Genomic DNA, 21,709 nt, shown 5'->3' with positions numbered 1-21,709 from the left:
ACAGGCCACATTTCACTCAGGAACACGTGTTTGCTGCCTTATGGATACCAATTTATTCCATACCTTACCCGATTTCATCCTGAGGCTCATACTTACAACCCCATTCAACCTTCCTCTGGGGGTTTAACCAGCCCCCGATTGCCCCTTCTTTCCCAGGAGCATGTGTTTGTTTCCTCCTTCATCCAAACCCTCCTTGCTCAGGGGACATAGATTTGCCCTTAACCAATCACCCTTCCTTAAGGACATGTTTCCGCTCCATCCATCCTTCTCTCGGAGGCATCTAATTACTACTCTTACCCATCCGCCGGTATACATTTACCTCCCACATCTATTTCATCGAAACTGTTTTCCACCTCTCAGTAACGGTCACACGGTTTAAAAAGCCCCAGGCACAAACTGCGCCCCCCGCCTTCCACCGAAGATACTGTTGCCCATGGTTACGAGACGCCAATCAGGCACGGTTGTAACAAGAAGTAGCGAGTAATGCCAAGATGATTCCCGCCCTATTGTAGCGATCAGGTCCTCCAAACACAGCGCCACTCTCGTGGAGGACTCTTTATTCATTGCGGACTTTCTGAAGACTACTCTTTGCAGTGAATATATGGTTGCTTGATTGTTTCACATGTAGTGTACTTACCGTGGAAGCTGTTGGCACATGGAGCAGCTGTGAGATTGATGTAGCACTCCACAAAATGTGCACCCCCTCCCTTTCTAAAGGCTATAAACATGAATAGACAAAGTGATCATCCCTGAACTGCAAACTAATCCATGTTTGAGCTGGGTTTCTGTCCTGATGCAGAAAATGTCCTCAATGCAGATTGTTGGTGCTTCCAGATCATGCTGCATTGACTAATAGAAGTACCAGGATGGTCGACATGGGCTGTCAGATTTTACATCAATGTCCATGGAGGAGAAGTGAGTGCTGCTGGTCCCCTGAGCTGCAGTTGGTTACAGGGACATGGAAGTGAATCACAGCAAGTTAGTGACCCAAAATTTATCTGGTGACTTAATGAACATCATAGAGTCATAGAGATTTACAGCATGGAAACAGACCCTTCGGATCCAACCCGTCCATGCCGAACAGATATCCCAACCCAATCTAGTCCCACCTACCAGCACCCGGCCCATATCCCTCCAAACCCTTGCTATTCATATGCCCATCCACATGCCTTTTAAATGTTGCAATTGTACCAGCCTCCACCACTTCCTCTGGCACCCCACTCCATACACATAATACCCTCTGAGTGAAAAAGTTGCCCCTTAAGTCCCTTTTATTTCTTTCCCCTCTCACTCTAAGCCTATGCCCTCTAGTTCTGTACTCTCCCACCCCAGGGAAAAGGCATTGTCTATTTATCCTATCACTGCCCCTCATAATTTTGTAAACCTCTATAAGATCACCCCTCAGCCTCCGACGTTCCAGGGAAAATAGCCCCAGCCTGGTCAGCCTTTCCCCATAGCAGCGTCATTAAAACTGATTAACTGGTCTATTATCTCACTTTGTGAAATCCTTCAGTGCACAGATTGCCTGCTGATTTTCCCTACCTTTACTATATTTTACTTCACAAGTTGAAAGTAATTTAACTGTATTAAACTCAGTGGCAGTGTTAAATTTTTCAAGAGATGTGCATTTAATAGCTATCACAGGCTGCACACAAAGGCACCTGGAGTTCACATGACTATGGCAAACCAACTGGTATGTGAAGTTACCCAATATGATCAGTGAAAATTATCATGTATTAACAGAACTGTGTGTTACCTCTAGTCAGTTCCAGTTCTGTCAGTTTTTGAGAGAGATTTTGTTTGCAATGCTTGTACAATGGTACATATGTGCATTGACATTGACTGTTTGGTAGCTGCTTGTCCCGGTGTGTCACTCCCATGCCAAGTGCTGTGGCTACGGTAATTGTTGTTACTGATCCATTTCCATTGCTGAGGAATGGTGGTCAGCTGCCTGCAGTGAATGCACAGCTTCTCTAGCTGTACATAAATGTCTGCAGTTGTATTTTTTCTTGCTTGCTGTTTCATTCAGTAGCTGTCTCTCTTACAAGACTGAAAAATCACTATTTTTCAGTTTAAAACCTCTTGCTGTGCTTTTGTAAAACAGTAACTGGCATTTTTTAGCTCTTGGAAAAGAATTAGGGTCACCATTTAGCTGTACCTTCCTGGCTGCCACAGCCTGCATGCAAAAGCACTTACAGCAGATGTAGAGGTTAAAAGACTACGACAAGTCAGCCAGTACGCCAAGTACTAATACATTTTTCAAAGCAGTTATATAATGTATTTTTACAAAAACAAATATTTTGTAGAGAAATATTTCTTGAAAAAAAGTACTTCTCAATACTTCCTGGCTTGTAAAGCATTTCAGAATTTCTTCTGTTCTGAACGAATCAGGAGGAACATTGTTCTAGTCCCATAGCCCCATGGGTCACAACATAAAATAGAAATATTTTTCCCAGGCTTTAAAATGGACAATTAAATGACTTTTCTTTATCATATTTTTAAACAAAAAGATCTATAAATCAGATTGCTTAATAAACACATTTTCAGGTTTAAGAAAATATAACAAATTCAATAAAGATGCAATAATTGGTTAATGTACACCATCAGTAGTAGAGAAATATAAATGTTTCTCCCTCTGAATATCTCCATAACATGCTTGCTTCAGGAAAAAGAGAAAAGTATCTGCAGACATTGGCTTTCTGGAAAAATAAGGAAGAAAAATATTTTTGCAAGAGTTATTCATAAAGGCCAAAGGATAAAGCAAAAGATGTTTGAAATTGTGCTGTTCTGATTTTCTGGCACATGTGGTCACGTCACTATTCATGTCTCTGAAGTCTTGTAGACAGTTTGCTCAAGGAATAAAATCTTCTGATGTTACTTCAGTCATTATTTCAAAAGAACAAATAGATTCCACCTTGCACTCAACAAGTGAAATTTCTTTTCAAAAATGAGAGAGATGAGCTGGACAACTTTTTTTTAAGCAAGCTTCCTTCTGCCTCAGATTGTTCTTACCAGCCTTCCCCCCCAACTGAACAAAAAGCAGCCAGTCTGTTTTCAAAATATCCCCAGTAGTCATCTACAGCAAAGCAAGTAGATACCATTAGTAATGTGATGTGCATTAAATGCTGTGAAAAGAAAATCTCCAAAATTCAGAACGTACTTTCAATGACCTCTTTTAAATATATTTCCACAAAACTTGAAATAAATATATTTTTAAACAATCTTTCAAAACTTAAGTACTTCAAATAATATTAAATTTAAAGCACTCCATAATACAAAGTAACAACATAAAATGCTGGAAATACTCCACAGATCAGGCCGCATCTCTGGCAAGAACCAATTGTTTTTCTCCACAGGAGCATAGGAGGTTGGGAGGTGACCTGATAGAAGTTAATAAAATAATGATGAGTTTAGATATACCTAATGATAGTTGTCTTTTCCCTAGGATGGCATATTTCAAAACTAAGGAGCACATTTTTAGGGTGAGAGGAGAGATTGAAAAAAATACACAAGGGGCAACTTTTATTTTTACACAGAGGGTGGTTCATGTGTGGAATAAGCTTTCAGATGAAGTAGTGGATGCCGGTACAATTACAACATTTATAAGACGTTTGGATAAGTACATGAATAAGAAAGGTTTGGAGGGATATTAGCCGGGAACAGGCAGATAGGACTAGTTTAGTTTGGGATTGGTTGGATCAAAGGGTCTTTTTCCATGCTGTATGACTTGATGACTTCAGCATCTTCTGTCTGAGATTTCCAGCATGCAAAATAATTTGCTTTTGTATTGGAATTTGATTTAAAAAAAAATCAAAGAAATATGAAACCATGCAAACTTAGCAATAGCAAAGTTTTCTAGTACAAAGATAAACCTTCACGTCACTTTACTCTTCTGGTACAGTGGTATTGTCCCCATTTCTGGCAGGTTCAAGTATCACCTGCTCCAGAGATGCGTATTTAGATTGATGAGAAAGATACATAAAATTAACAGCGACAACTAGGGAAGACCTCCATGAGAGGGGCATTATGCTTGGCGAAGCAGAGCTCTTTACTGCAGTGAAGACCCATCTTGCCTTCACCTGCCTCTCATCGTCTATGTTGCCTCCTGAGTATGTGATTGGCTGGTGTATATCACATGTTACTGTAGCCGGAAGAGAAGCAGCACCGAGAAGGTAAAGTGGCCATTTTCTGTCCAGCGGCAATACTTCTACTTTTTTAAATAAAAAGGTACTGATCATTGCAGGGAGTGGGGAAGTGACGGGATCGTTTCTTGCGGATGGAAGCAAAGATTGTAAAAGAAATAACTTCGCGCCGTTGACAGGAGTCCTGGGCACTCTAACCTCGAGCAGCAGGGGTCACGACACGGCTAGGGCGCAGTAACCCATAGCAACAGGGGTGACAGTAACCTATAGCAACTAATGTTACTAATACACTGATGGGACAACTGGAAAGTTCTAAAACTCCTTAAGTTATTTGATTACTTAAAATACAATTTTAGTAGATTACTGATTCTTCACCGATGCATGATATTCTCATCCTCAGACTCACGATATCACTCATTCTTTGACGTCCTCATAGAGCCATACAACATAGAAACAGACTCTGCTGCCCAACCAGTTCATGCCGAACATAATCCCAAACTAAACTGGTCCCACCTGCCTGCTCCTGACGCATATCCATCCAAACCTTTCCTATTCATGTATCTAGCTGAAAATGTGTTGCTGGAAAAGCGCAGCAGGTCAGGCAGCATCCAGGGAACAGGAGAATCGACGTTTCGGGCATAAGCCCTTCGTCAGGAATGAGGAAAGTTTGTCCAGCAGGCTAAGATAAAAGGTAGGGAGGAGGGACTTGGGGGAGGGGCGTCAGAAATGCGATAGGTGGAAAGAGGTCAAGGTGAGGGTGATAGGTCAGACTGGGGTGGGGGCGGAGAGGTTAGGAAGAAGATTGCAGGTTAGGAAGGCGGTGCTGAGTTCGAGGGAATTGACTGAGACAAGGTGGGGGGGAGGGGAAATGAGGAAACTGGTGAAATCCGAGTTCATCCCTTGTGGTTGGAGGGTTCCTAGGCGGAAGATGAGGCGCTCTTCCTCCAACCGTCGTGTTGTGGTCTGGCGATGGAGGAGTCCAAAGACCTGCATATCCTTGGTGGAGTGGGAGGGGGAGTTGAAGTGTTGAGCCACAGGGTGGTTGGGTTGGTTGGTCCGGGTGTCCCAGAGGTGTTCTCTGAAACGCTCCGCAAATAGGCGGCCTGTCTCCCCAATATAGAGGAGGCCACATTGGGTGCAGAGGATGCAATAGATGATGTGTGTGGAGGTGCAGGTGAATCTGTGGCGGATATGGAAGTTTCCTTTGGGGCCTTGGAGGGAGGTAGGGGGGAAGGTGTGGGCGCAAGTCTTGCACCTCCTGCGGTTGCAGGGGAAGGTGCCGGGAGTGGAGGTTGGGTTGGTGGGGTGTGTGGATCTGACGAGGGAGTCACGGAGGGAGTGGTCTTTACGGAATGCTGATAGGGGAGGGGAGGGAAATATATCCTTGGTGGTGGGGTCTGTTTGGAGGTGGCGGAAATGACGGCGGATGATGCGCTATACATGGAGATTGGTGGAGTGGTAGGTGAGGACCAGTGGGGTTCTGTCCTGGTGGCGGTTGGAGGGGCGAGGCTCAAGGGCGGAGGAGCGGGAAGTGGAAGAGATGCGGTGGAGGGCATCGTCGACCACGTCGGGGGGGAAATTGCGGTCCTTGAAGAAGGAGGCCATCTGGGTTGTACGTTTTTGGAACTGGTCCTCCTGGGAGCAGATGCGGCAGAGACTAAGGAATTGGGAGAATGGGATGGCGTTTTTACAGGGGGCAGGGTGGGAGGAGGTGTAGTCCAGGTAGCTGTGGGAGTCGGTAGGTTTGTAGTAGATGTCCATGTTGATTCGGTCACCTGAGATAGAAATAGAAAGGTCGAGGAAGGGGAGGGAGGAATCTGAGACTGTCCAGGTGAATTTGAGGTCAGGGTGGAAGGTGTTGGTGAAGTGGATGAACTGTTCAACCTCCTCGTGGGAGCCCGAGGCGGCGCCAATACAGTCATCAATGTAGCGGAGGAAAAGGTGGGGGGGTGGGGCCAGTGTAGTTGCGGAAGATGGACTGTTCCACATATCCTACGAAGAGGCAGGCATAGCTGGGGCCCATGCGGGTGCCCATGGCTACTCCTTTCGTTTAGAGGAAGTGGGAGGATTGTATCTATCCAAATGTCTTGTATCCACATCCACTACTTCCTCAGGAAGTTCATTCCACATGTGAACCACTAAAAACAATTGCCTAATGTCTTTTTTAAATCCCTCTCCTCTCACTTTAAAAATGTCTCTTAACCACCTACGTGCCAGTGAAACAAGCCTGAGCCTATCCAGCCTTTCTTTATAACTCAAACCTTCCATACCTGGCAACATCCTGGTAAATTTCTTCTGAACCCTCTCCAGCTTGAGGATTTCCTTCCTATAATTGGACAGTATTTCAAAAGAGACCTCATCAATGTCTTGTACAATCTCAACAACTCCTTTATGCAAAAGACTGAGCAATGAAGCTAAGCATGCTAAACACATTTTTAACCACCCTATCTACATGTGATGCAAATTTCAAAAAATTATGTACCTGTACCCCTAGATCCTTCTGTTCTATATTCTACCCAAGGCCCTACCATTAATTGTATAAGCCCTACCCTTGTTTGTTGTACCAAAATGCAATACCTCATTTATCCAGATTGAACTCCATCTGCCATCTTTCAGCTCATTTGATCAAGATCCCTTTGTAATCTTCGAAAACCTTCTTCACTGTCTACTATACCACCAACTTTGGTCTTATACACAAACTTACTAATCATGCCTTATATGTTCTGATCCAAATCATTTATATAAATGAGAACCCAGAACCAATCTCTGTGGAACACCACTGGTCACAGGGCCTCAAGTCCCAAAAGCAACCCTCCATCATTACTCTCTGTCTCCTGCTGTTAAGCAAATTATGTATCCAATTGGCAAGTTCACCCTGAATCCCATGTGACCTAACTTTACGAATTGCTCAACTGTGCAGAACCTTGTCAAAGGCTTTACTAAAATCGAAATAAACAATGTCTACTTCTCTGTCATCATTGACCTTTTTGGTAACTTCAAAAAACTTAATCAAGATTGTGAGACACAATTTTCCCTACAGAAAATTGCTGCCTATCCCTAATCAATATTTGCCTCTCTAAGTGTCTATAAATCCTATCTTTATAATAATCTCCAACAATTTACCCACAACCAAAGTCAGACTCACAGGCCTATAGTTCTCTGGTTTCTCCTTACAACCTCTCCTAAACAAAGGTACAACATTAGTCACCCTCCAGTCATCAGGCACCTCACCTGTAATTATAGATGCAAATATTTCTGCAAGGGGTCAAACACAAAATTCCCCACAAAAATTCTGGGATACTATAAATGCGGTCCAGAGATTTATCTACTTTTATATTCTTTAAGACTTCTTGAACTTCCTCTTCTGTAATGTGAACTATCTTTAAAACAACAACGTTTATTTCTCTATTCTCTACACTCCATTTCTTTCTCCACAGTAAAAACTGATGCAAAATATTCATTTAGTACCTCTCCCATCTCCTGGGATTCAACACACATATGACCTCGTTGATCTTCAAGAGGCCCTACCCTTTTGCTCTTTATGTATTTGTAGAATTTGTTTGGATTATCCTTAATCTTATCTGCCAATGCTATCTTATATCCCCTCTTTGCCTTCATGATTTCTTTCTTAAGAATTCCCCATACTCTTTATATTGATTAAGAGATTCAATTGTACCAGGTTGTCTATATCTAAAATAAGATTTTCTTTTATTCTTGACTAGAATCTCAATATATTTATTCATCCATTGCTTCTTCATTCATCCATCTTACCAGCCTTACCCTTCACTCCAAAGGAACAATATGCCTCTGAACTCTCATCATCACAACCTCCCGCTTATCAGGCATCTTTTACTTGCAAACAGTCTACTCCCATCAACTTCTGAAAGTTCTTGTCTCATGCCATTTAACTCCAGTTAAAAATTTTAGGTTTTATGAAAGGCTTATACTTTCCCCTTCCCATTTTGAAACTAATAGAATTATGATCGCTAAACCCAGAGTGTTCCCCTACTTTACCGTCAGCCACCTGCCCTGCCTATTGCCCAAAATAAGGTCTAGTTTTGCTCCTTTTCTAGTAGGAGCATCCACATATTGATAAAGAAAATTTTCTTGAACACATTTGACAAATTCTTGACCATCCAAACTTTTAACACTATGGTAGCCCAGCTAATATTTGAAAAATTAAAATCTCCCATTATTACAACCTGATTATGCTTACATATATCTGAGATCTCCCTATATACTTGTTTCTCATTTTCCCTCTTACTGTTGGAGGTCTATAATACAATAGAAGGGATCTTTCTTTTCTTATTTGTAATTTGTACCCATACATTTTCACTGAACGATTTTTCAGAAATATCTTCCCTAGTTACAGCAGTAATGCATTCCTCAAAAACACCCCCCTCGCCCTTCAAAACTTTTCTTGCCTCCTTTTCTATCCTTCCTATAGCATCTTAATATCGCTGGAGATACAACATGACTCAATGTCATTGAGGTTTAGGCGTGAGCTGACCTTGTTTTTCTGAATAGACCGTCTGTATAGTCTCCGATGTGACCAGTACCTGAGCGCAATAACTGCCCCCACAGATACTGATCATACTAACCTACCCTGGCCTAACAGGGATGAACTGACTGAGAATTCCCACACCATTGTCCATGTCAGATGAAGGAAGTGTTGTGATGATCTGATCTTTCTGTAGGAAGGAAATTAGAGCAGAATGTCCGAGCTGAGTGATGAGTCAAGTGAGACAGAGCTTCTGAATCGCAGCCTGTCCATGTGGCATGGCTTTGAGCAGCTAGTTGGCTGTGAGGACCTGGATGTCCCATTAGACCTTCACACGGCCTCATCGATTGGACAATATGATGTGGTGAAACAATGCATCCAGAGGTAAGAGCACAAGGACTGTTAGCTGCCAGTCAGACCCAACGTGCAGGGATAATATTTTAGTGAATGTAATCCAGTTTATTTAAAGATGTGAATTCTTCCAAATCGGCCTTAACTCCACTTGTAGAGATTGTTAAACTATTCCCTTTATGAATCTTCATGTATTATTACAACAAGTGTTTCCATACCTGAGTGTCATCAATTGATATTCCAAATCACTTCAGTTCAAAAGTGCTTGTGTGGATTTCAGATTGATAGTCAGTATTATGTCAATCTATTGGTAATTCCAGTGAAAACTGTTGCAACAGCAAACCCAGTATGAAATTTTCATCAGTGGTGCCAGTGTTCAACACACTCCAACAAACCCATATTCAAATCCCACTTTCAGAAACCTGTATAATCTGCTGCCCCCCCCCCCCCCCCCCCGCCCCAACATACGAATCACTATTTAGTACCTGATGCAGTTACAGAAAGTGAAAACCAATGTGAAACCATAGGGACTGTAACTTATTATCTTGCATTTGTAGCAGTTTTTGAGAGAACCCTTTGGCTGAGGGAGCCTTCAGTGACCACATCTATGTTTGTGTGTTTTTATGCACCTTGCGCAGTTTATGTGGGGAGGGAGGAAGGATCTGGCTCAGGGGTGTGTGTGTGTTTGTGTGTCAGTCAGAGGGTGTCTATGTGTATGTGGATCTGGCTCAGAGGGATTCTTTGTGTGTAATTCTGGGTCTTCGTGTGTGTGTATGTTTGTGTATCTGGCTGAGCGTGGGGAGGGTGTGTGTGTTTGGATCTGGCTTGGGAGTATGTAGATCTAGGTCTGGATCAGTGGTATTGTGTGTGTCCGTTCATGTGAATTTAGGTAAGTGTAAGACTGGATGAGTGTGTGGGAAATGTACTGTGGAAATGATTCATTATTTGCCTTGTTTAGTGGAAAAGTAAACCCAAATCAGAAGAACCGAGGAGGCTGGACACCTTTAATGTATGCATCATATATTGGTCATGATACCGTTGTTCATCTCTTGCTGGAGGCAGGAGTGGATGTCAACATGACAACAGAGAAAGGGCAGAGTGCACTGATGTTGGCAGCGAGCTGTGGCAATGAGAGCATTGCCTACTTCTTGCTTCAGGTCAGTATGTTTTGGCCTTAGTGATTGTGCAGTGTGGTCTGGGGAAGTCAGGTCTTGTTTGGGTTTTGGAAACAGTGATGGAGATGAGGTAGAACAAACTAGGCAACAGAACATCTGGGGAATGTGATGAATGGGATTGAATTGGTGCAGAGACATAAAAAGGAAACTGACTATAACACTTGTCACTGATAATTGAGCCAATGTAGCAAGGCAATAGAACTGGGATGCTTGGATATGTAGCCACGACAGATGTATATGGTTCCACACTAATTATGAGGAGAAAGTGAGGTCTGCAAATGCTGGAGATCAGAGATGGAAATGTGTTGCTGGAAAAGCGCAGCAGGTCAGGCAGCATCTAGGGAACAGGAGAATCGACGTTTCGGGCATTAGCCCTTCTTCAGGAATGAGGAAAGTTGGTCCAGCAGGCTAAGATAAAAGATAGGGAGGAGGGACTTGGGGGAGGGGCATCGGAAATGTGATAGGATGCAATAGATGATATGTGTGGAGGTACAGGTGAATCTGTGGCGGATATGGAAGTTTCCTTTGGGGCCTTGGAGGGAGGTGAGGGGGGAGGTGTGGGCGCAAGTCTTGCACCTCCTGCGGTTGCAGGGGAAGGAGGCCATCCCAGATGGCCTCCTTCTTCAAGGACCGCAATTTCCCCCCCGACGTGGTCGACGATGCCCTCCACCGCATCTCTTCCACTTCCCGATCCTCCGCCCTTGAACCCCGCCCCTCCAACCGCCACCAGGACAGAACCCCACTGGTCCTCACCTACCACCCCACTAACCTCCATGTACAGCGCATCATCCGCCGCCATTTCTGCCACCTCCAAACGGACTCCACCACCAAGGATATATTTCCCTCCCCTCCCCTATCAGAATTCCGTAAAGACCACTCCCTCCGTGACTCCCTCGTCAGATCCACACCCCCCACCAACCCAACCTCCACTCCCGGCACCTTCCCCTGCAACCGCAGGAGGTGCAAGACTTGCGCCCACACCTCCCCCCTCACCTCCCTCCAAGGCCCCAAAGGAAACTTCCATATCCGCCACAGATTCACCTGTACCTCCACACATATCATCTATTGCATCCTTTGCACCCGATGTGGCCTCCTCTATATTGGGGAGACGGGCCGCCTACTTGCGGAGCGTTTCAGGGAACACCTCTGGGACACCCGGACCAACCAACCCAACCACCCTGTAGCTCAACATTTCAATTCCCCCTCCCACTCCACCAAGGATATGCAGGTCTTTGGACTCCTCCATCGTCAGACCACAGCGAAACGACGGTTGGAGGAAGAACGCCTCATCTTCCGGCTAGGAACCCTCCAACCACAAGGGATGAACTCGGATTTCACCAGTTTCCTCATTTCCCCTCCCCCCAGCCTGTCTCAGTCAAATCCATCAAATTCAGCACCGCCTTCCTAACCTGCAATCTTCTTCCCGCCCCCACCCCACTCTGACCTATCACCCTCACCTTGACCTCTTTCCACCTATCACATTTCCGACGCCCCTCCCCCAAGTCCCTCCTCCCTATCTTTTATCTTAGCCTGCTGGACCAACTTTCCTCATTCCTGAAGAAGGGCTAATGCCCGAAACGTCGATTCTCCTGTTCCCTAGATGCTGCCTGACCTGCTGCGCTTTTCCAGCAACACATTTCCATCTCCACACTAATTTTACTGAGTAAGAATAATGCATGGGGCAGCTCTCATTTAACATAATGGTTACCTCCAGATCATTGGTATATTTATCAGAGAGGTCTACTACAAGACTTCTGAGCTATTGTAAAGAAAGGAGCTATTAGGAAAGACCGAAAACTACAATGAAGAGAGAACGTAGTTTGCAGGATACTGTTTGGGATGTTAGTATCGAATGGGAAGTTTAAGGCATATCATTGCAAAAGTTTGATACAAACTAAGCTGCAGAATCAGATGTCAAAATTGGGCTTCAGTGGAAGGTTTGGGATACTTGAGGGACTAAGGTTCGGTTGGAGGTTTAGGGCACTGGAGGGATTGGCTTCAATTGATGTTGGAGGGATGTACTTACCTGGAACTGTTAAGACACAAGAGGGCTGAGATTTGATGAGCTGAATTGCCTCTTCTTTCAAGCAGCAAGGGGCTGAACTGGAATTGAAGGATCACAGAGGCTGGACTGCACTGTTCCACTGCACGAGCACAGGTCACCAGCAAATGGTGAAGTTTCTTCTGGATAATGGTGCTGATGCAAATCTGAAGTAAGATACAGGGTCGATACGTCTTGTATTCTGAGAGCATACCCTTTGTTCAATGTTACATTCATTGCTCACACAAATACAATATTAAACATTTGCTAATGCACAACAGGCTGACCCATATTTAGATGGTTGATAATGTACAAGGTTTTCATCTGACCTGCCAACTTTATCTCTACCTAAAACATTAATCTAGAAATGCAATGATGCCCATGCTAACTTCCTACAATCTTTAATAATCTATTCTGTCTGAAGTAACATATCCAATTCTAAAATTTCTAAAATCTGCTTCAACACACTGTGTGACTAAGTTCCACATTCTGTTCATCCTCGAGGTAAATGATTTTTTTTTACCTACTTTAACTTTTTGAAATGATCTTCAATTTTTGTCTTTCGATATCGTCTCAATAGTAAATTGAAACACTCACTTATTATTAGTTCGATCAAAATCTTCCATGTACTTGAGTATTTGTCATCACTTGACCTGCTCAGATTTAGAAAGACCAATAATTATCCCAAAAGTTTACAGCTATCTCCAAACAAAATGTCTATAATGTGGACCTTATATATGAAGTTTTGCCTTGTCACTGCAGAATCTTTTACTGTTATCTCAGTCTCAACGCACTTTTCCAATCTGTTTCCACTGCTGCTCTCCAGCACATTCTCACATCTATTTCCTCCACCCCAGAACCTACCTATACAATTTATTGTGCTCTCATATAACACAGATATCTCTTTAAAAGTTGCTAATACTCCCTCTCCAGTAACTGAGATAACATTGCTATTTTCTGTTTTAGAGAGCCTGTGTATGGATTTACACCTCTGATGGAAGCTGCTGCCTCTGGTCATGAGATCATAGTCCAATACCTCTTGAACCATGTATGTGTCTCTCACTTCTCATCTTGTCTTGTATTGCACAAAGAGCTTCAAGTTGGGGCAGATTGGTAGAAGCGTTAGTTGGGTGAACTAACTTTTCTTTTACATATCTTTTGATGTTAGATATTGTGATTGCATTGTGTGATTATTATCCTTAGCGCAGACCGGATTCACTTCTGATTAGTCTGACAAGTGCTGCCATAATTAGTGTGGGCAGCTGTTTCCCGAAGAGGACAGGCAGCAGTCAGTCCTGGGCTGTGCTGTATTAGCTGGCAATATGCTGGGCCATGGGCAAGGTTTTTTGCATCTTTCTTGTGAGGTGAATATCATATGTTTATGTCCAACCATAATTGCCATTGAGAAGGTTAATTGCTTTTTTCAACTGCTACAGCCCATCTGGTGTCAGCTACAGTCTCAGGAAAGGTGTTCCAGGGTTTTGACCCAGTAGCAGGATACTGAGTGACTTGGAGGGGAAATTGCAGGTGGTGATGTTCCCATTCATTCTATCTCCTTGTTCTTCTAGTGGTAGTGTGTCTTGCAGATGTTCTATACTACTGCCATAGTGTATTTAGTGATGGAGTGAGTGAATGTTCTAGACAATAGATGGGCCGTCGATCAAGCAAAATGGTTTGTCCTGGATTGTGCCAAGATTTTTGAGTGTTTTTATATCCGCACTCATGCAGGCATGTGGAAAGAGTGCCATCTTTCTTCTGACTTGTGCGTTGTAAATAGATCTTCGACAAATTTTGTGGATATAGGAGTTGAATACTGACTGCAGCATTCTCAATCTGTGATATGTTCCTCTAGCACAGTATTTATATTGCTCATCCAGTTCAGTTTCTGGTCATCAGTAACCCCAGAATGCTGATAGGTCATTCTGTGTTGACAAAACCAATTATATTATAGATTCTCTTATTGTGGGGAAAATCACCAGCCTTGGAGTCAGAGTCGGGGTTCAACGACAGAGTTTATTGTACAAGGAAGTACCGGAGCTCCGGGGAGAGAAAGACACTAACAGCACAGTGGTCAGCTGTGATTCTCCTCTCAACCTGGAGCACATGTCAAGATACTTTTATACATTTTGTGATATAATAGGTCAGTGATGAGATTATTGGCTCTGCAACATAGTTTGTTTGTTGTAAACATTGCAGAGTTGTTGATAGTTTCGATGCAGCCATTGTCAGTTCCGGCACAGCCTTTCTTAATTGCAGCGTGGCCATTGTCAGTTTCAGTGCAGACATTGTCAGTTTTAATGTCTGCGTGGAAGTCTGTTGCTGTAGTATTGGGTGCTAATTGCTCTTCCTGAGAAGGATGATTACTGCAGCCTTGGCTATGAGCACTTTGTATTGAGTTCGTACCAAACGGTTAGCATTTCTATCAAAGGTGTTGGCTGGACCCAGACACTTCGGTGGGCAGTATACATTACTCATGTGTATTCTCTCCACCACCCGCCTTAAACTAATCAACTAGGTTGTGAGTGCATTGTGCTGGCATTCTGGTGGCCCCAGGAAGGGTCTATGTTTGCTTTGTTGTCTCTCTCCATATTGTGGTCCGGCGACCATCTTGTATGTCAAGTGGCCAACTTATGGTTCAGCGGCTATCTTGTGTGTCCCTGTGCCTAGTGTGATCCTGCCCCATGCCATCTCCCACTTCACTCTTTTCTTGCACATGGTCATTGTCTGGCACTTGAATGGCATGAATGTTACTTGTCAGTTATGAACATACAAACAAGAGTAGGCTGCTCAGCCCTTTGAGCCTGCTCTGCCATTTATTAAAATCATGGCTGATCTGATATTTCTATATTACTGCATACCCCTGATAAATAGAAACATAGAATATAGGAGCAGGAATAGACCATTAAGACCTTAGCACCTGCTCAGCCATTCCTGATCATCCATGATAAGGGATTATCCATTTAAAACAGCTAAGGGAAAAAATTCTGTTCGAGGATTGTGAGTCTTCCTGAAAAGGTATTAGATATAGAGTCTTTAAATATTTTAGTACAGAAGTAGATAGACTGTTGATCACCAAGAGGATGAAAGATTGAAGAGTCAAAGGATATGGGGTAGGCCGTTTAGGACCGAGCTGAGGAGAAATGTTTTCTTCAAGAGAGTCGTGAGCCCGTGGAATTCTCTCCCAAAGAAAGCAGTTGATCCCAAAACATTGAATATTTTCAAGAAGGATATAGTTATAGAGTTATAGAGTCATAGAGTCATAGAGATATACAGCATGGAAACAGACCCTTCGGTCCAACCCGTCCATGCTGACCAGATATCCCAACCCAATCTAGTCCCACCTGCCAGCACCCGGCCCATATCTCTCCAAACACTTCTTGTATACCAATCCAAATGCCTCTTAAATGTTGCAATTGTACCAGCCTCCACCACTTCCTCCGGCAGCTCATTCCATACACGTACCACCTTCTGCATGAAAAAGTTGCCCCTTAGGTCTCTTTTATATCTTTCCCCTCTCACCCTAAACCAATGCCCTTTAGTTCTGGACTCCCCAACCCCTTTAGGGCTAAAAGGATGAAAGGGTATTGGGAGAAAACAGTTACAGGTCAAATGATCAACCACGATCCTACTGAATGGTGGAGCTGGCTCAAAGGGCTGAATGGCCAACTCCGCTTATTTTCTACGTTTCTATATTTTTGTTGAGTAGGCAGTGCTTGATCACATCGTCACTGATACTTTCCATCACTTTACTGATAACTTAAAGTAGACTGACACAGTGGTAAATGACTGGATTAGATTTATCTTTCTTTTTTATAAACTGCAAATTAGATTCCCTACAGTATGGAAACAGGCCTTTCGGCCCAACAACTCCACACCGACCTTTCAAAGAGTAACCCACCCAGACTCATTTCCCTACCCTATATTTACCCCTGACTAATGCACCTAACACTATGGGCAATTTAGCATGGCCAACTTACCAGACATGCACATCTTAGGATTGTGGGAGGAAACGCATGCAGACAAGGGGACAATGTGCAAATTCCATATAGACAGTGGCCCTCGGCGGGAATTGAACCCAGGTCCATGGGGCTGTGAGGCAGCAGTGCTAACCACTGAGCCACTGTGCCGCTCAGATTCTTGGGCAGTATTCTATATTGTCTCCTAGATGTGTTGTAGCAGTACTGCAGTTTGGCTAGGTGTGTGGCTGGTTATGAAACACAGGACTTGAGCATTACTGGCAGGATATTGTCAGGGATCATAGTTTCTTCATTGTCTTATACTTTCAGTCATTGCTTAACATCATATGGAGTGAACTGTACTAACTAACACTGCATTTGTAATGCTAGGTCTCTAAAAAAGTAACTGAGATGACTCATCCATTTGGCGATTCTGGGTAAAGGTGGTTGTAAATGCTTCAGCCTTATCTTTTGTTCTGATATGCTGGGTTCTCCCAACATTGAGGATCGGGATAATTGCAAAGCGTCCAATTGTTTAATTGACCACCATCATTCATGGCTGGATGTGGCAGGATTACAGAACATCGATTTGGTTTGTTGGTTGTGAAATTGCTTAATGTTATCTGTCACCCACTGCTTCTGCTGTTTGGCAAACAAGTAAAGGTACTGTTGCTATAGTGCTACTGGACCAAAAAGCTACTCTTTCAATAGAGACAAACAACTGATGGTAGTTTAACCTGAGGGTCACCATGCCTCAAACAAGGAGAGACATTGAGGAATTGTGTCCTTCAGGGTGATCTTAGCTGGTACAGAAATCAAACCCAAGCTATTGGCATCACTCTGCATTGCAAACCAGCTATCTAGCCAAATGGGTTAACTGAGCAGTCCTGTGTTTTACATTCACTAGGTTGACATTAGGTACATGAGCTGTTGCCTCTGCAAGCTGTCCATTACTCTATATTGAACCAGGGTTGATTCCTCGCTTTCATGGTCATGGTAGATTGAGGGATATGCTGGAGGTTGACATTACAGACTGTGGTTGATGCAGTTCTTTTGAAGATAACCTTTAGTGCCTCATGGATACCCACTTACTTGTTAGAGTTGCTAGATTCATTGTAAATCAATTTAAGTTAGCACAACAGGATGGAGAGTGTCCTCAGTGTGAAAATGGGACTTCAGTGTGGCAGGTATATCCTTCATGACCCAGCCAGTTCAGTCAGTAGTGATGCTGTATTGACGTCTCCACCTAGATTACATTTTGGTCCTTATCACCCTTGGTGCTTTTTCGAAGAAGAAGTACTGATTCATCACCTGAAGAAGGGCAGTAGATGGTACGAAGGTCCCTTGCCCCCAAGTTCGAACTGATGTCATGAGAATTCAAAGGGTCCAGAGTTGATATTGAAAACTCCCGGGGACAGTGATGGTCATGTCTGGGACTTTGGCTGTAATGTATGATTCGCTTAAGTCATGCTATTACTTGACCAGTTACCTCTCCCAATTCTGGCACAGGCTCCTGAGATATTTTTAAGGAGGACACTTTGCAGGGTCAATAGGACTAGTGGTGCCATTTCTAGTGCATAGGTTGGTGCAAAGTGGTCTGTCTAATTTTATTCCTTTTTGACTTTGCTGTGATGGTTTGAAAGGGCTAAATTTTTTTTAGTTCATTCATGAGATGTGGACATCACTGGCCAGACTAGTATTCATTACCCATCCCTAACTGCCCAGAGGGCATTTGAGTGTCAATCACATTGCTGTGGGTCTGAAGTCACATGTAGGCCAGGCATTGAACAGGGAAGGATGGCAGATTTCCTTTTCTAAAGGACATTAGTGAGCCAAATGGATTTCTTCTGACAAGTAGCAAATCAGACAATTATATGGTTATTATTAGATTCTTAATCCAGATTCTTAAAAAAAATTAAACTCAAATTGAATGGGTCTCTGGCTTAATAGTCTAGTGATAATATCACTAGGCCATCGTCTCCCTGATTTAGCTATTAATCAAATAAAAATAACACACTGCAGATGCTTGAAATCTGAAATAAAAACTGAAAATGCTGGAGACATAGTACCACAGAAGATTCACTGGACTTACAATGGAAATGTAAACTCCTTCTCTGTCTACAGTTGCTGACAGAAAATGTTGGAGAATCTGGCAAAACTGTTTTTATAACAAACAACCAAATTTCTGTTTGTCTGGCCTATATGTGATTTCGGACCACAACAACAGTAAACTTCCTTTCCTAAATACTTTCTCAAACCAGATGGGCCTTTATGCTAGGATAACTGATGGTGATCAGTATTGCCTGAAAATTTTCTCAGTGCATGGACCTCCAAGGTCTGTGTGTAGCACCGACTTCTGAAATCAGAACTTATTATGTTTACACACCAATTGGTATCAATTCATTTAATTTAAATTTCACCAACTACTGTTGTGGACTTTGAAACTGTGTCCAGAGCATTAGTCCGGGCCTTTGCATTACTAGGCCATCACCACTATGTTACCGTTCCAGAACTCCAATAATGAAACATGTTTTTCTATCTTGAATACAGGATGTCCAGGTTGATGTGAAGGATAAAACTGGGGACACAGCTCGTTCTTTGGCACTAATGTATGGTTATATGAAGATTGCCAGTCTCATTGACCTGCATACAGCCCCAGTATCTAAATCAGTCCGGAGGGACACAGGTAGATGTGCTGCTGCTACGTGAGTTTGCGTTTTTTTTGTGTAAAATCTGGGTTTGTTTCCACACAAAGGTCAGCACGTTGCCCTCAGCAGCAAGCCTGATCCAGATAGGTAGGAAAGTAAACTGAAGAAGACATGAGGCTAGAAATGAGTATAGCTGAAAATGTGTTGCTGGAAAAGTGCAGCAGGTCAGGCAGCATCCAAGGAACAGGAGAATCGACGTTTCGGGCATAAGCCCTTCTTCAGGAATGAGGAAAGTGTGTCCAGCAGGCTAAGATAAAAGGTAGGGAGGAGGGACTTGGGGGAGGGGCTTTGGAAATGCGATAGGTGGAGGGAGGTCAAGGTGAGAGTGATAGGGGTGGGGGTGGGGGTGGAGAGGTCAGGAAGATGATTGCAGATTAGGAAGGCGGTGCTGAGTTCGAGGGATTTGACTGAGACAAGGTGGGGGGAGGGGAAATGAGGAAACTGGAGAAATCTTGAGTTCATCCCTTGTTGTTGGAGGGTTCCCAGGCAGAAGATGAGGCGCTCTTCCTCCAACCGTCGTGTTGCCATGGTCTGGTGATGGAGGGGTCCAAGGACCTGCATGTCCTTGGTGGAGTGGGAGAGGGAGTTAAAGTGTTGGGCTACGAGGTGGTTGGGTTGGTTGGTTCGGGTGTCCCAGAGGTGTTCTCTGAAACGTTCAGCAAGTAGGCGGCCTGTCTCCCCAATATAGAGGAGGCCACATCGGGTGCAGCAGATGCAATCGATGATGTGTGTGGAGGTGCAGGTGAATTTGTGCAATAGATGATGTGTGTGGAGGTGCAGGTGAATTTATAGAAACGAGTATAGAGAGTGTGTGCAAACATCTGGCATCTGGTCTGAAATGTAACAATATGACATTGCCCATTTCTGTAAGAAGAATATGTTACGACATGGGGGTAAACCCCTCTGCTAATTTAAACCCGACACACAGAGAAGCTCACCTCGCACCGTAATCCGATAAATTTCGAGAGGCAAAGAACTATCCCAGAGGTCACTATTTAAAATAAAAATTAACAAATTTATTCTTTAAATCCAACAGCGAATATTAAAATCAACAACTGTTTACAACTCCTTTCTCTTAAATCTATCTTTTACCTCCCACTCTACAATACTAGTCCAATAAAAAAATCCCGATTAAAATTTACAAAAAAGAAATCACGTTTCAAAACCCAGTCAGCTTTGTTGATTTTCCTTTGTAGATTTTCTTCTGTATATTTTCTCCAGGTCGATTTTGATATTCTGCTGCAGTCACTTCTTATGGACAGGTAACTTTCAGAGAGCTCTTCAGCTAGAATTCTATATTTGTGGATGTCCTTGGCAGATCGTTTTTTAACTGTTCAAAATGTCCGGTTTTATACCCCAAAACATCTGATCATTTCATTGGTTTTAATACTAAATTCAAATTTGATTGGAGTTTGGTATCTTGGGGCATAATTTAAACTGATTGGCCAAATTTGAATTTGTTTTTATTTCATGACAACTCAGCTGCAACTATTTGTTTCGTCCAAGTGTTACATTTTTACTTTGTTCAGGACTCTCTGTGCTTTGTCAGTCCTTGCTAGCTTTTCAACTCTCTTAAAGGTGTAGTACACACCTATACCTTTATAACAATAACAAAGAAGCAGATTATCTAAATGGGAAGAAATTACAGAGCTCTGAGATGCAGAGGAATCTGGGTGTCCTAGTGCATATAATATAGAAGGTTAGTATGCAAGTACAGCAAGTATTACGAAAACTAGCAGAATTATATTGCTTACTGAAAGGGGGAATTGAATACAAAAGTAGGGAAAGTATGCTTCAGTTATATAGCACACTGTGGGCTTTGCTTTAGTTTTTTCTATTCTCTCACGGTATGAGGTCATTGCCAGGACATTGTCCTAAAAACTTTGTATTAATTAACCCAAACCAGGACTTTCAGTTGCAACAACCCCCCACCCCCACCCCGCCACCCTATTCTCACAATTCCTTCTCCTTATGTTCTCATATTTATTGTCTTTTCAGAGACTCTGATGAACCAGATGGACTTTTAGAACAATTGACAATGGTTAATAAAAACAGAAATTGCTGAGAAAACTCAGTGGATCTGGCAGCATCTGTGAAGGGAAAGCAGGGTTAACATTTCGGGTACAGTGACCCTCCTTCAGAACACAATGGTTTCCTGATTAGCATTAGATTAACTCTAGATTTATTAACTGAATTAAAATTTCTGGGATTTGAACTCATGTTCCCAGGACATTAGCCTAAGACTTTGGATTTCTAGGTCAGTGACAATAACAAACATCACCACCTTCCCCTTAAATGGTGAGTATGTGATTGATGTCCTTATTGAAGGAAGTATGTTTCAGAAGCAGTTCAGAGAAGGTTGACCAGTATAAAACCTGGAATGGTGTGCTTGTCCTGAGAAAAGGGTGGATGGAATAGGCTTCTATCTATTGGAACTTAGAAGAGCAGGAGTTGACTTGATTGAAACTTTTAAGGTCCTGAGGGTTCTTTATGGGATAGATATGGAAAGGATGTTTTATGAGAGAATCAATAATTGGGGGTCACTGTTTAAAAATAAGGGATCACCTGTATAAGATAGAGATGAGGAAGGACATGAGTCTTTGGAATTCTCTTCCTTGAAATCAGTGGAAGCAGAGTCTTCTTTGAATATTCTTAAGCAGATGTAGATAGACTCTTGTTGAGTAAGGGTTGAAAAGGTTATTGGGGATAAGTGGAGTGTAAAATGATCAAATTGGCTATAATCTTATTGAGTGGTGGAGCAGCCTTGTGGGGCAAGTGGCTTACTCCTGCTCCTAATTCATATTGTGTGTACTAGAATTTGAACATGTATATTTC

The 21,709-nt window shown here is 43.0% G+C and overlaps 2 protein-coding genes across 6 annotated transcripts in view; one reads left to right on the top strand and one right to left on the bottom strand.

The window, feature by feature from the left end:
- LOC122560658 (dynein axonemal assembly factor 8) overlaps positions 1-394 on the bottom strand; it is a 97,052-nt gene extending 96,658 nt beyond the window's left edge. For all 4 annotated transcript variants that reach the window (XM_043711536.2, XM_043711543.2, XM_087997847.1 and 1 more), the window contains exon 1: positions 320-394. The gene's annotated coding sequence lies outside the window, so the exon portion shown is untranslated. The remainder of the gene's footprint in view (positions 1-319) is intronic.
- A 3,640-nt stretch (positions 395-4,034) lies between these two features.
- Positions 4,035-21,709, top strand: part of anks3 (ankyrin repeat and sterile alpha motif domain containing 3) — a 34,577-nt gene continuing 16,902 nt past the window's right edge. The window contains exons 1-6 of one of the 2 annotated variants that reach the window (XM_043711547.2): positions 4,035-4,172; positions 8,840-9,027; positions 9,953-10,151; positions 12,261-12,382; positions 13,177-13,258; positions 18,717-18,852. In XM_043711547.2, the coding sequence (XP_043567482.2) occupies positions 8,858-9,027; positions 9,953-10,151; positions 12,261-12,382; positions 13,177-13,258; positions 18,717-18,852 (709 nt within the window). In that variant the 5' untranslated portion in view covers positions 4,035-4,172; positions 8,840-8,857. Of the gene's footprint in view, positions 4,173-4,210; positions 4,228-8,839; positions 9,028-9,952; positions 10,152-12,260; positions 12,383-13,176; positions 13,259-18,716; positions 18,853-21,709 lie in introns of those variants that run through there. The other variant, XM_087997846.1, reaches the window with a different exon arrangement.

Source organism: Chiloscyllium plagiosum, unplaced genomic scaffold (genome assembly GCF_037043375.1).
Source record: "Chiloscyllium plagiosum isolate Xiang-an unplaced genomic scaffold, Cpla_swu_hap1 HiC_scaffold_20, whole genome shotgun sequence".
NCBI lineage: Eukaryota > Metazoa > Chordata > Chondrichthyes > Orectolobiformes > Hemiscylliidae > Chiloscyllium > Chiloscyllium plagiosum.
The sequence above is the reverse complement of the archived record's forward strand: the minus strand, read 5'-3'. Positions and strand labels throughout refer to the sequence as shown.